The 12,019-nt window shown below is 50.3% G+C and overlaps 1 protein-coding gene across 1 annotated transcript in view; it reads right to left on the reverse strand.

Moving 5' to 3' along the window:
* bmp2k (BMP2 inducible kinase) overlaps positions 1-4,839 on the reverse strand; it is a 62,562-nt gene extending 57,723 nt beyond the window's left edge. Inside the window, exon 1 of the mRNA XM_072432602.1 lies at positions 4,031-4,839. Coding sequence (XP_072288703.1) covers positions 4,031-4,181 — 151 coding nt within the window. The 5' untranslated portion in view covers positions 4,182-4,839. The remainder of the gene's footprint in view (positions 1-4,030) is intronic.
* Between the last annotated feature and the right edge of the window lie 7,180 nt (positions 4,840-12,019).

Here is a 12,019-nt window from a genome sequence, read left to right on the forward strand (position 1 = left end):
AAGACGCACATGTATTTCAGGACTTCTGCACTATTTTGAGACAGAAGGCTATGAAATAATCACACTGAACATATGATCGAAAAACAACAAGAACGTCCATGTATTTGTGTTCTTGTATTTGTTTAAAAGTACATGAAATACTTTTCCTAGACGCTGCCCCGGAACGCGTCTTGAATGTCGTCGTTTAAACTATAGCTCACGGAACCCATGACGGACGACTCAGAAGTCTGTTACAGAAGTGTGTGAAATCACAAGGGCTGATGCCAGTCAGGCGCAGTCACAGTGTCACTTCCTCTTCAGCCGGTCACATGATCTCGTGACACGACACGAAAACGCACACGCAAATGCAGACGCACACGCAAACGCACACGACACGCAAACGCACACGACACGCAAACGCACACGACACGCAAACGCGCGCACAAACGCGCACGCAAACGACACGAAAACGCACACGCAAATGCAGACGCACACGCAAACGACACGCAAATGCACACGCAAACGCGCACGCAAACGCACACAAACGTGCACGCACACGCAAGCACGCAATCGCACACGCGCACGCAAACGCACACGAGCTACAGCAGCACAAGAGGGTCACGACTCCAAACGTTTGACCCCCTCAGACGTGTGTGGAGCGGTCAGAAAGTGCGCCTCCTCCTCCGCTCGGCCGAGGAGGAGGAGCCGGACGCCGCAGCAAGACGATTGGACGAAAGAGAATGCTGACTTGGGCGAAATCGAGACGGCAAAACGCACAACGAGATAGAAAATATTATAACTATCGAAAGCCAGTGCGTTACATAAAGAGGTTCAAACGCGGCGTAGAGATGTCGCAGAGAAGTCAGAGAAATGAGGCAAAACCGTTCCCGTTCACGCTCGCTCTAGCCACGCCCCTCACAGCAACACAAACTTGGAATTACTACATGTCCTTTAGTGAATCGCTGGGAAAAACCTCATGATAAAGTACAATCCTGAAATGCTGAGAAAACCTTCATTATGTCATATTATCGGCTGCTCGCGTAGCTCAGAGCGCCCTCTGCAGGTCTGGATGACCCACTCGCCGCAGAGCGCCCTCTGCAGGTCTGGATGACCCACCCGCCGCAGAGCGCCCTCTGCAGGTCTGGATGACCCCCCCGCAGAGCGCCTTCTGCAGGTCTGGATGACCCACCCGCCGCAGAGCGCCTTCTGCAGGTCTGGATGACCCACCCGCCGCAGAGCGCCTTCTGCAGGTCTGGATGACCCACCCGCCGCAGAGCGCCCTCTGCAGGTCTGGATGACCCCCCCGCAGAGCGCCTTCTGCAGGTCTGGATGACCCACCCGCCGCAGAGCGCCTTCTGCAGGTCTGGATGACCCACCCGCCGCAGAGCGCCTTCTGCAGGTCTGGATGACCCCCCCGCAGAGCGCCTTCTGCAGGTCTGGATGACCCCCCCGCAGAGCGCCTTCTGCAGGTCTGGATGACCCACCCGCCGCAGAGCGCCTTCTGCAGGTCTGGATGACCCACCCGCCGCTGAGCACCCTCTGCAGGACTGGATGACCCACCCGCCGCAGAGCGCCTTCTGCAGGTCTGGATGACCCACCCGCCGCTGAGCGCCCTCTGCAGGTCTGGATGACCCACCCGCCGCAGAGCGCCCTCTGCAGGTCTGGATGACCCACCCGCCGCAGAGCGCCCTCTGCAGGTCTGGATGACCCCCCGCAGAGCGCCTTCTGCAGGTCTGGATGACCCCCCCGCAGAGCGCCTTCTGCAGGTCTGGATGACCCGCAGAGCGCCCTCTGCAGGTCTGGATGACCCGCAGAGCGCCCTCTGCAGGTCTGGATGACCCGCAGAGCGCCCTCTGCAGCTCTGCAGGTCTGGATGACCCGCAGAGCGCCCTCTGCAGGTCTAGATGACCCGCAGAACGCCCACGCTCCGGCACATCAACGTCTTCCACTTTAGGAACGATAAAACGAAGCCAGAACAAAGCTTTCCGGGCGAACGGATCGAATTAAAACGACTCGTCTTTGCTCCCGCTTTAGTTTACGACTCTAAAGACGTTTCAGAGACGGTCCGACCTTGACCCGATGTATACGGCCGTGTTTTATTGTGAAATGTTAGTGTGAATCCTGCACAAGTAACTCTTTCCACCGTTCCACCGGATGATGTCATGACGGCGTGAAAGAGAATGACCCGAAGTACACGCCGCTCAGAAGGACCTTTAAATGATGCTAAACTGAAGCGAGACGTTGAACTCTGCAGACTCGATGGGACAGAGACAAATTCACTCCAATCCTCGTGTCCCAGATTTGAAAATACCAGAGTCAGAAGAAGAGCAGCAGCAGCAGCAGCAGCAGCAGCAGCAGCAGCAGCAGCAGCAGCAGCAGCAGCAGCAGCAGCAGCTCTCTGAGCGATTGTACTGCACACGCAGAAACTACTGCTACTGAAACCACTACTGCTACTGAAACCACTACTGCTACTGAAACCACTACTGCTACTGAAACTACTACTGCTACTGAAACTACTACTGCTACTGAAACCACTACTGCTACTGAAACCACTACTGCTACTGAAACTACTACTGCTACTGAAACTACTACTGCTACTGCAGCGAGTACGAGCAGCATGTACACGATATGGATACTTCCTACTGACAGTTGAAACATGTGTACAGATATTTTATACTTCCTTGACTTCGGCCACTGTACTGTATATCCATTTCATATGTTACTATTGATGTTGTTTAGGTCAGAAAACATTATTACCGTATTTTCCGGAGTATAAGTCGCACCAGCCAAAAAAAGCATAATAGAAGAAAAAAACATACAAGTTGCACTGGAGTATAAAATGTGATTGCAAGTGTGAAAATAACAAATAATATCACATATATACTCCGGAGCAACTTATAAGTATAAATACACGTGAAAGTCACACTTCGGCAAAAACTATGAAAAAGGTGCGAAAAATGTCCGGAAAATACGGTATTTAGCTTCATTCGGTCTCGTTTTACCAGCCCCTCCCCTTTATAAAGCCTCACAAAACACTCAGTTTCAAGTATTCAAGTATAAAGTATAAGTGACACCCCGGCCAAAACTATGAAAAAAATATGGTACAAGACGTTTGAATTATGACGTGGTCAAACGGTCAAAAGTCAGGATTGTAATGGACACTAAATGTAGATACTCATTATTCTTGACAACAATTGCACCAAAATAGCATTTATGCGCCACACTTTCCCAACACCTTCACAGAGTTTACGAGTGATTCCACGGCTTCTTCTCCCCTGACGAGTCTTTCAGTGACACAAACTTGACAAAGTGAGTTTCAGGGGCAGTATCGTCACCGCGCTCACATTTCACACTAACTCGATTCAATAGTAAAAGGAAAAACGACTCGATACTACGACGTGAAGATTTGACAGTTGAACTAACACAGAATCCCAACATGCGGTCACACAACTGTGACAAGGGTTACGAGTATTACAAGCTCGAGATGAGGATCTAGTTTCCATACTGCTCGTTTTACTAGAGTTAGATGAGAATCACTGTGTAAATACTTACACAGCCCATAAAGAATCAAGCAGGCATAAAAAAGAACCTGGGAATCAAAAATAAAATAAAAAACTTTATGCCTGGTCAAAACATTAAATAATTCACTCACTGGACTTAAGCAGTAATTTAACTTATGTGCCACTTGACTTGACCTGATCACATTTGGACCTGACTTGATCACATTTAAGACTCGATCACATTTAAGACTCGATCACATTTAAGACTCGATCACATTAGAGACTCGATCACATTAGAGACTCGATCACATTTAAGACTCGATCACATTTGAGACTCGATCACATTTGAGACTCGATCACATTAGAGACTCGATCACATTTGAGACTCGATCACATTTAAGACTCGATCACATTTAAGACTCGATCACATTTGAGACTCGATCACATTTGAGACTCGATCACATTTGAGACTCGATCACATTTGAGACTCGATCACATTTAAGACTTGATCACATTTGGACCCGACTTGGTAACTGCACATGTGCACGTACCTTCCGCCACCAGCTCCTCCACGGTGACCTGGTAGCGGCCCACGGCGAACACTTTGCCGAAGTAGCCGCTCACTCCGGAGCTGGTCCCGGAGCCGGACGAGCCGCCCAGACCTCCGCTCTCGGACCGGGGCATCCGGGAAAACTTCTTCATCCCGCGTCCGTGCGCCGCCCGCGGGAGAACCCGCTCCAAATGTCGCTCTGCTTCTGGTTCGAACCCTCGCGTCCTATCTGCCGGTGAGGTCTCTCCTTCTCCGCATGCTCCACGCGTGATTCACGGCGGCTCACGGTCACTTCCCGACGGCTCCGACTCGGTCACGTCAAATACACGCGTCGGGATCGTTGTTGTTGCTAATGTGACTTAGCTTCAATGAGTCAGAGCGGCGCGTGCGAGACTTTCCTTCCGCGGAAACGGCTTCAAATCAAACAACGAGAGACAAAGACGAGTCCGCGCGGGGAGAGGAGCCTCCGGTCGGCCGCGTGAGTCGTTCCGTGGAGCCTCCGCGGCGCAGTCTGGCCCCGCACGCCGCCGCTCGGGGCTCGGGGACTTGTGGGGCTGCCGTGTCCGCTCCTCTCGGGGCAGAAGCTAACGCGGCTAATCGGCGGCGGCTAACGACAGTCGCGCTGCTCCCGCCGCGAAACGAAGGGCGCGGTGCGGTGCGTGAGGGATCCACTGCCGGCGGAGAACTCGCCCCGCGTCATTTAAAGCGGCTCCGCGGAGGTTTGGCGCAGCCGCGGGCGCATTTTGGGCAAAGTTTGGGGTGAATCTTTGCCCAGAGCAGCGCGAGAGCCGAGAGGCGGGGGCTGGCTACAACCTGGGCATCTGGCCCGGGGCGGGGCTTACGCGTGCTACGTCATCCAGGCGGGCCAATGGCGCTGTTGTGATGATGAAAATTAAAGTTGGACGTTCAGAATATAATAAATTAATAAATACATTTAAAAAATAAATTTAAACATAAATAAAAAGTAGATGATTTAATAAAATGTAACATAATTTAATACAACTGAATAACATTAAAAATAAATTCTGTAAAATGTAGTAAAATAAAGTATTAGACCTTAAAACCCAATATGACCCAGTATTAAACTTTTTTTTTCCATGCACTGTCCCAGAATGAACCAACTACCAGCTGAAGTAGTTCCTTTTATTCTTTCTGTCTTTCTTTTTTTAATCTTTTTTTTTTTTTAGGAATAAGACAAAAACACAAAACACTGAACACGACCAGAAAGTGAGAACAAACTACAAAATACAAAGGCAGCGCGTAACATCTAATGAAAAGTAAGTCAATAAATCACATTCAAACCAGGTGAAGTACTTTTAAGCCCCCTCTTTGGTGTTCGATGTCCCACAGTGCGGCATTTAAATGATCCGTCCCCCTGGAAACAAGCGGGCGACGCCTCCAGAGCAAGATACACATCAGACAGTTCGCCAGCGACATTCTCGTCATAAACACAACACAAACATGTTATTATTCTTTTTTAGCAGTCATTTTCTGAAGTAAACATAACAAAAAAAGTGAAAATAAATCGTTTAAAATGAAAAACTGCCTCTGCGGCTGTTTTTATCCCACTTTAACTTAAGAAAAAGACCTGAATTTTCACGTTTTTACAATAAATCTTGAATAAAAAGCGTTTACATTTGTGAAGCGTGTATAGTCTGACTGGACAAGGGCGCGTCCTCTTTAGAACACACCTTCTGCACCAAATGCCTGGGATTTAGAGGCTCCCTGATGTAAAGGTGGGTGGTTTGTTATTTACCCAATGAGTGACAACCTAACCTGACATGTCCCCGCCCTCCGCCTGAACTCTGCCTTCTGATTGGAGCGCTCCATATTGAGGAAGCCATTTACCAACTAATGTCAGAGAAAGAAAGAAAGAAAGAAATGCACTTTGTGGGAAATGTTTGGACAAGGAACGACATTTGAAAAAGCTATAAAATCTACACGTCAAACTACTTAAATGTTCGTACGCAATCGTTTTATGGAAGATTTACACACGGTTATAATGTGAAAAAGGCTCTTAATACAAATCGTGGACAAGAACAAGGTAAACCCAATCAAAAAGGGAATATTACAGGCGAGAATGAAACAAATGTGTTGAAATGAAGTGGAAATAAAAGCCGAGACGACAGAGGAAGAGTTTCGGTGTTAAAAGTCGGATGTAACGTTTGAACACGTCTCAACAAAAGAACAAAATGTCACGTTTGGAGAGAATTCTGTTGGAAAACGTGTCTCGGCCGGTTATAACTTCACACCAAAGTGAACGTTATGTCCAGTGTCTGCTCATTATCAAGTGCTTTTATTCACAATTAAGTCTTTATTGCCAGATTTGAATAATAGTAAATATATAATAGGTCAAAGCTGACTCACATTCCGATTGGAGCTTAAAACTAAATGCAGTATCTGATTTGTGAGTCTGTTTTTATTTCTATTTCATCATCTGCTCTCTGGTTGTGTTCTGTTTGTTTTTGTGGTTTATGTTAAATTTTTTGGAAAAATTTGAGATCATTTACCGACTTTGGACTTTGTGCCTTGATTTAAATTCCTTTGGACGTCTTCTGTTTATTTAATTTGCATTTATTTTGATCTGGTCTTGTTCTGTTGTCTTTGCAGTTCTGTTTTTAAATTTTTTAATTGAAATTTCTTGTCAATAAATAATGTACATCTCGGATGTAAAACTTCAACAATGTACAGCAGATGGATACCTGTGCACTGTACAAAAAGCAATAACACAAGATGCGGAATGATGGAAACAATTTTTAAAGTTTTGTTGTTGTTTTTGGTTTATTCTGCTTATTTATTCCACTCTTTTTCCTTTTGATTTAATCTTTTCACTCTTTGGTTTTGTTCTGTTTGTTCTGAGTTTGTACAACTCAAAAAAAAGCACTAAAAAACCATAAACGTCTTAAGTCTGGAGCAGGAAAACGAGGAGGAGGAGGAGGTTTGTGAACGGCCTGATGGAGGAGATGAAGTTAGGGATGAGCGGATGTGAAGTCTAAATCTAATTCACATTCATTATGACTTAATAAAGCCCCATTTGTTGTTTTAAAGAACAGGAAATGACCCGCGCTTCCTCTAAAACAGGAAGAACAACTTCATGGAGGAGAAAAGGTTCAAATCGGTTTCTGTGAATGTAATTTTGTTTCAACCCAGATATATTTCATTTACAGTCTAATTATACTGATAATTAACTAAAAGTGTTGATTACTCTTCTGGTGGTTCCTCGCACCGGGACGTCCGGTCAGAGGCACCGGGAAGTCCGGGAGGAGGAAGAGCTCGAGGATGAGCTGGAGGAGGAAGAAGAGCTGGAGGAGGAAGAAGGGCTCGAGGAGGAAGAAGAGCTGGAGGAGGAGGAAGAGCTGTAGGAGGAGGAAGAGCTTGAGGAGGAAGACGGGCTCGAAGAGGAAGAAGAAGAGCTGGAGAAGGAATAAGCTGGAGGAGGAAGAAGAGCTGGAGGAGGAAGAAGAGCTCGTCAGGGAAGAAGAGCTGGAGGAGGAAGAAGAGCTGGAGGAGGAAGAAGAGCTCGAGGAGGAAGAAGAGCTCGAGGAGGAAGAAGAAGAGCTGGAGGAGGAAGACGGGCTCGAGGAGGAAGAAGAAGAGCTGGAGGAGGAAGAAGAGCTGGAGGAGGAAGAAGAGCTCGTCAGGGAAGAAGAGCTGGAGGAGGAAGAAGAGCTCGTCAGGGAAGAAGAGCTGGAGGAGGAAGAAGAGCTGGAGGAGGAAGAAGAGCTGGAGGAGGAGGAAGAGCTGTAGGAGGAGGAAGAAGAAGAGCTGGAGGAGGAAGAAGAGCTGGAGGAGGAGGAAGAGCTGTAGGAGGAGGAAGAGCTTGAGGAGGAAGACGGGCTCGAAGAGGAAGAAGAAGAGCTGGAGGAGGAAGAAGAGCTGGAGGAGGAAGAAGAGCTCGTCAGGGAAGAAGAGCTGGAGGAGGAAGAAGAGCTGGAGGAGGAAGAAGAGCTGGAGGAGGAAGAAGAAGAGCTGGAGGAGGAAGAAGAGCTGGAGGAGGAAGAAGAAGAGCTGGAGGAGGAAGAAGAGCTGGAGGAGGAAGAAGAGCTCGTCAGGGAAGAAGAGCTGGAGGAGGAAGAAGAGCTGGAGGAGGAAGAAGAGCTCGAAGAGGAAGAAGAAGAGCTGGAGGAGGAAGAAGAGCTGGAGGAGGAAGAAAAGCTGGAGGAGGAAGAAGAAGAGCTGGAGGAGGAAGAAGAGCTGGAGGAGGAAGAAGAGCTGGAGGAGGAAGAAGAGCTGGAGGAGGAAGAAGAGCTCGAGGAGGAAGAAGAGCTGGAGGAGGAAGAAGAGCTGGAGGAGGAAGACGGGCTCGAGGAGGAAGAAGAAGAGCTGGAGGAGGAAGAAGAGCTCGTCAGGGAAGAAGAGCTGGAGGAGGAAGAAGAGCTGGAGGAGGAGGAAGAGCTGTAGGAGGAGGAAGACGGGCTCGAAGAGGAGGAAGAAGAGCTGGAGGAGGAGGAAGAGCTGTAGGAGGAGGAAGAGCTCGAAGAGGAAGAAGAAGAGCTGGAGGAGGAAGAAGAGCTCGTCAGGGAAGAAGAGCTGGAGGAGGAAGAAGAGCTGGAGGAGGAAGAAGAGCTGGAGGAGGAGGAAGAAGAGCTGGAGGAGGAAGAAGAGCTGGAGGAGGAAGAAGAGCTGGAGGAGGAAGAAGAGCTGGAGGAGGAAGACGGGCTCGAGGAGGAAGAAGAGCTGGAGGAGGAAGAAGAGCTCGTCAGGGAAGAAGAGCTCGTCAGGGAAGAAGAGCTGGAGGAGGAAGAAGAGCTGGAGGAGGAAGAAGAGCTGGAGGAGGAGGAAGAGCTTGAGGAGGAAGACGGGCTCGAAGAGGGAGAAGAAGAGCTGGAGGAGGAAGAAGAGCTGTAGGAGGAGGAAGAGCTTGAGGAGGAAGACGGGCTCGAAGAGGAAGAAGAAGAGCTGGAGGAGGAAGAAGAGCTGGAGGAGGAAGAAGAGCTGGAGGAGGAAGAAGAAGAGCTGGAGGAGGAAGAAGAGCTCGTCAGGGAAGAAGAGCTGGAGGAGGAAGAAGAGCTCGAGGAGGAAGAAGAGCTCGAGGAGGAAGAAGAAGAGCTGGAGGAGGAAGACGGGCTCGAGGAGGAAGAAGAAGAGCTGGAGGAGGAAGAAGAGCTGGAGGAGGAAGAAGAGCTCGTCAGGGAAGAAGAGCTGGAGGAGGAAGAAGAGCTGGAGGAGGAAGAAGAGCTGGAGGAGGAGGAAGAGCTGTAGGAGGAGGAAGAGCTTGAGGAGGAAGACGGGCTCGAAGAGGAAGAAGAAGAGCTGGAGGAGGAAGAAGAGCTGTAGGAGGAGGAAGAGCTTGAGGAGGAAGACGGGCTCGAAGAGGAAGAAGAAGAGCTGGAGGAGGAAGAAGAGCTGGAGGAGGAAGAAGAGCTCGTCAGGGAAGAAGAGCTGGAGGAGGAAGAAGAGCTGGAGGAGGAAGAAGAGCTGGAGGAGGAGGAAGAAGAGCTGGAGGAGGAAGAAGAGCTGGAGGAGGAAGAAGAGCTCGTCAGGGAAGAAGAGCTGGAGGAGGAAGAAGTGCTCGAAGAGGAAGAAGAAGAGCTGGAGGAGGAAGAAGAGCTGGAGGAGGAAGAAAAGCTGGAGGAGGAAGAAGAAGAGCTGGAGGAGGAAGAAGAGCTGGAGGAGGAAGAAGAGCTCGTCAGGGAAGAAGAGCTGGAGGAGGAAGAAGAGCTGGAGGAGGAAGAAGAGCTGGAGGAGGAAGAAGAGCTGGAGGAGGAAGAAGAGCTCGAGGAGGAAGAAGAGCTGGAGAAGGAAGAAGAGCTGGAGGAGGAAGACGGGCTCGAGGAGGAAGAAGAAGAGCTGGAGGAGGAAGAAGAGCTGGAGGAGGAAGAAGAGCTCGTCAGGGAAGAAGAGCTGGAGGAGGAAGAAGAGCTGGAGGAGGAGGAAGAGCTGTAGGAGGAGGAAGAGCTTGAGGAGGAAGACGGGCTCGAAGAGGAAGAAGAAGAGCTGGAGGAGGAAGAAGAGCTGGAGGAGGAGGAAGAGCTGTAGGAGGAGGAAGAGCTCGAAGAGGAAGAAGAAGAGCTGGAGGAGGAAAAAGAGCTGGAGGAGGAAGAAGAGCTCGTCAGGGAAGAAGAGCTGGAGGAGGAAGAAGAGCTGGAGGAGGAAGAAGAAGAGCTGGAGGAGGAAGAAGAGCTGGAGGAGGAAGAAGAGCTCGAGGAGGAAGAAGAGCTGGAGGAGGAAGACGGGCTCGAGGAGGAAGAAGAAGAGCTGGAGGAGGAAGAAGAGCTCGTCAGGGAAGAAGAGCTCGTCAGGGAAGAAGAGCTGGAGGAGGAAGAAGAGCTGGAGGAGGAAGAAGAGCTGGAGGAGGAGGAAGAGCTTGAGGAGGAAGACGGGCTCGAAGAGGAAGAAGAAGAGCTGGAGGAGGAAGAAGAGCTGTAGGAGGAGGAAGAGCTTGAGGAGGAAGACGGGCTCGAAGAGGAAGAAGAAGAGCTGGAGGAGGAAGAAGAGCTGGAGGAGGAAGAAGAGCTGGAGGAGGAAGAAGAAGAGCTGGAGGAGGAAGAAGAAGAGCTGGAGGAGGAAGAAGAGCTGGAGGAGGAAGAAGAGCTCGAGGAGGAAGAAGAGCTCGAGGAGGAAGAAGAAGAGCTGGAGGAGGAAGACGGGCTCGAGGAGGAAGAAGAAGAGCTGGAGGAGGAAGAAGAGCTGGAGGAGGAAGAAGAGCTCGTCAGGGAAGAAGAGCTGGAGGAGGAAGAAGAGCTGGAGGAGGAGGAAGAGCTGTAGGAGGAGGAAGAGCTTGAGGAGGAAGACGGGCTCGAAGAGGAAGAAGAAGAGCTGGAGGAGGAAGAAGAGCTGTAGGAGGAGGAAGAGCTGTAGGAGGAGGAAGAGCTTGAGGAGGAAGACGGGCTCGAAGAGGAAGAAGAAGAGCTGGAGGAGGAAGAAGAGCTGGAGGAGGAAGAAGAGCTGGAGGAGGAAGAAGAGCTCGTCAGGGAAGAAGAGCTGGAGGAGGAAGAAGAGCTGGAGGAGGAAGAAGAGCTGGAGGAGGAAGAAGAAGAGCTGGAGGAGGAAGAAGAGCTGGAGGAGGAAGAAGAGCTGGAGGAGGAAGAAGAGCTCGTCAGGGAAGAAGAGCTGGAGGAGGAAGAAGAGCTGGAGGAGGAAGAAGAGCTCGAAGAGGAAGAAGAAGAGCTGGAGGAGGAAGAAGAGCTGGAGGAGGAAGAAAAGCTGGAGGAGGAAGAAGAAGAGCTGGAGGAGGAAGAAGAGCTGGAGGAGGAAGAAGAGCTCGTCAGGGAAGAAGAGCTGGAGGAGGAAGAAGAGCTGGAGGAGGAGGAAGAGCTGTAGGAGGAGGAAGAGCTTGAGGAGGAAGACGGGCTCGAAGAGGAAGAAGAAGAGCTGGAGGAGGAAGAAGAGCTGTAGGAGGAGGAAGAGCTTGAGGAGGAAGACGGGCTCGAAGAGGAAGAAGAAGAGCTGGAGGAGGAAGAAGAGCTGGAGGAGGAAGAAGAGCTCGTCAGGGAAGAAGAGCTGGAGGAGGAAGAAGAGCTGGAGGAGGAAGAAGAGCTGGAGGAGGAGGAAGAAGAGCTGGAGGAGGAAGAAGAGCTGGAGGAGGAAGAAGAGCTCGTCAGGGAAGAAGAGCTGGAGGAGGAAGAAGTGCTCGAAGAGGAAGAAGAAGAGCTGGAGGAGGAAGAAGAGCTGGAGGAGGAAGAAAAGCTGGAGGAGGAAGAAGAAGAGCTGGAGGAGGAAGAAGAGCTGGAGGAGGAAGAAGAGCTCGTCAGGGAAGAAGAGCTGGAGGAGGAAGAAGAGCTGGAGGAGGAAGAAGAGCTGGAGGAGGAAGAAGAGCTGGAGGAGGAAGAAGAGCTCGAGGAGGAAGAAGAGCTGGAGAAGGAAGAAGAGCTGGAGGAGGAAGACGGGCTCGAGGAGGAAGAAGAAGAGCTGGAGGAGGAAGAAGAGCTGGAGGAGGAAGAAGAGCTCGTCAGGGAAGAAGAGCTGGAGGAGGAAGAAGAGCTGGAGGAGGAGGAAGAGCTGTAGGAGGAGGAAGAGCTTGAGGAGGAAGACGGGCTCGAAGAGGAAG

The sequence above is a fragment of the Eucyclogobius newberryi genome, unplaced genomic scaffold (genome assembly GCF_026437365.1).
Source record: "Eucyclogobius newberryi isolate DKJ021-1_F unplaced genomic scaffold, fEucNew1.0.hap1 SCAF_6, whole genome shotgun sequence".
In the NCBI taxonomy this organism is placed as follows: Eukaryota; Metazoa; Chordata; class Actinopteri; order Gobiiformes; family Gobiidae; genus Eucyclogobius; species Eucyclogobius newberryi.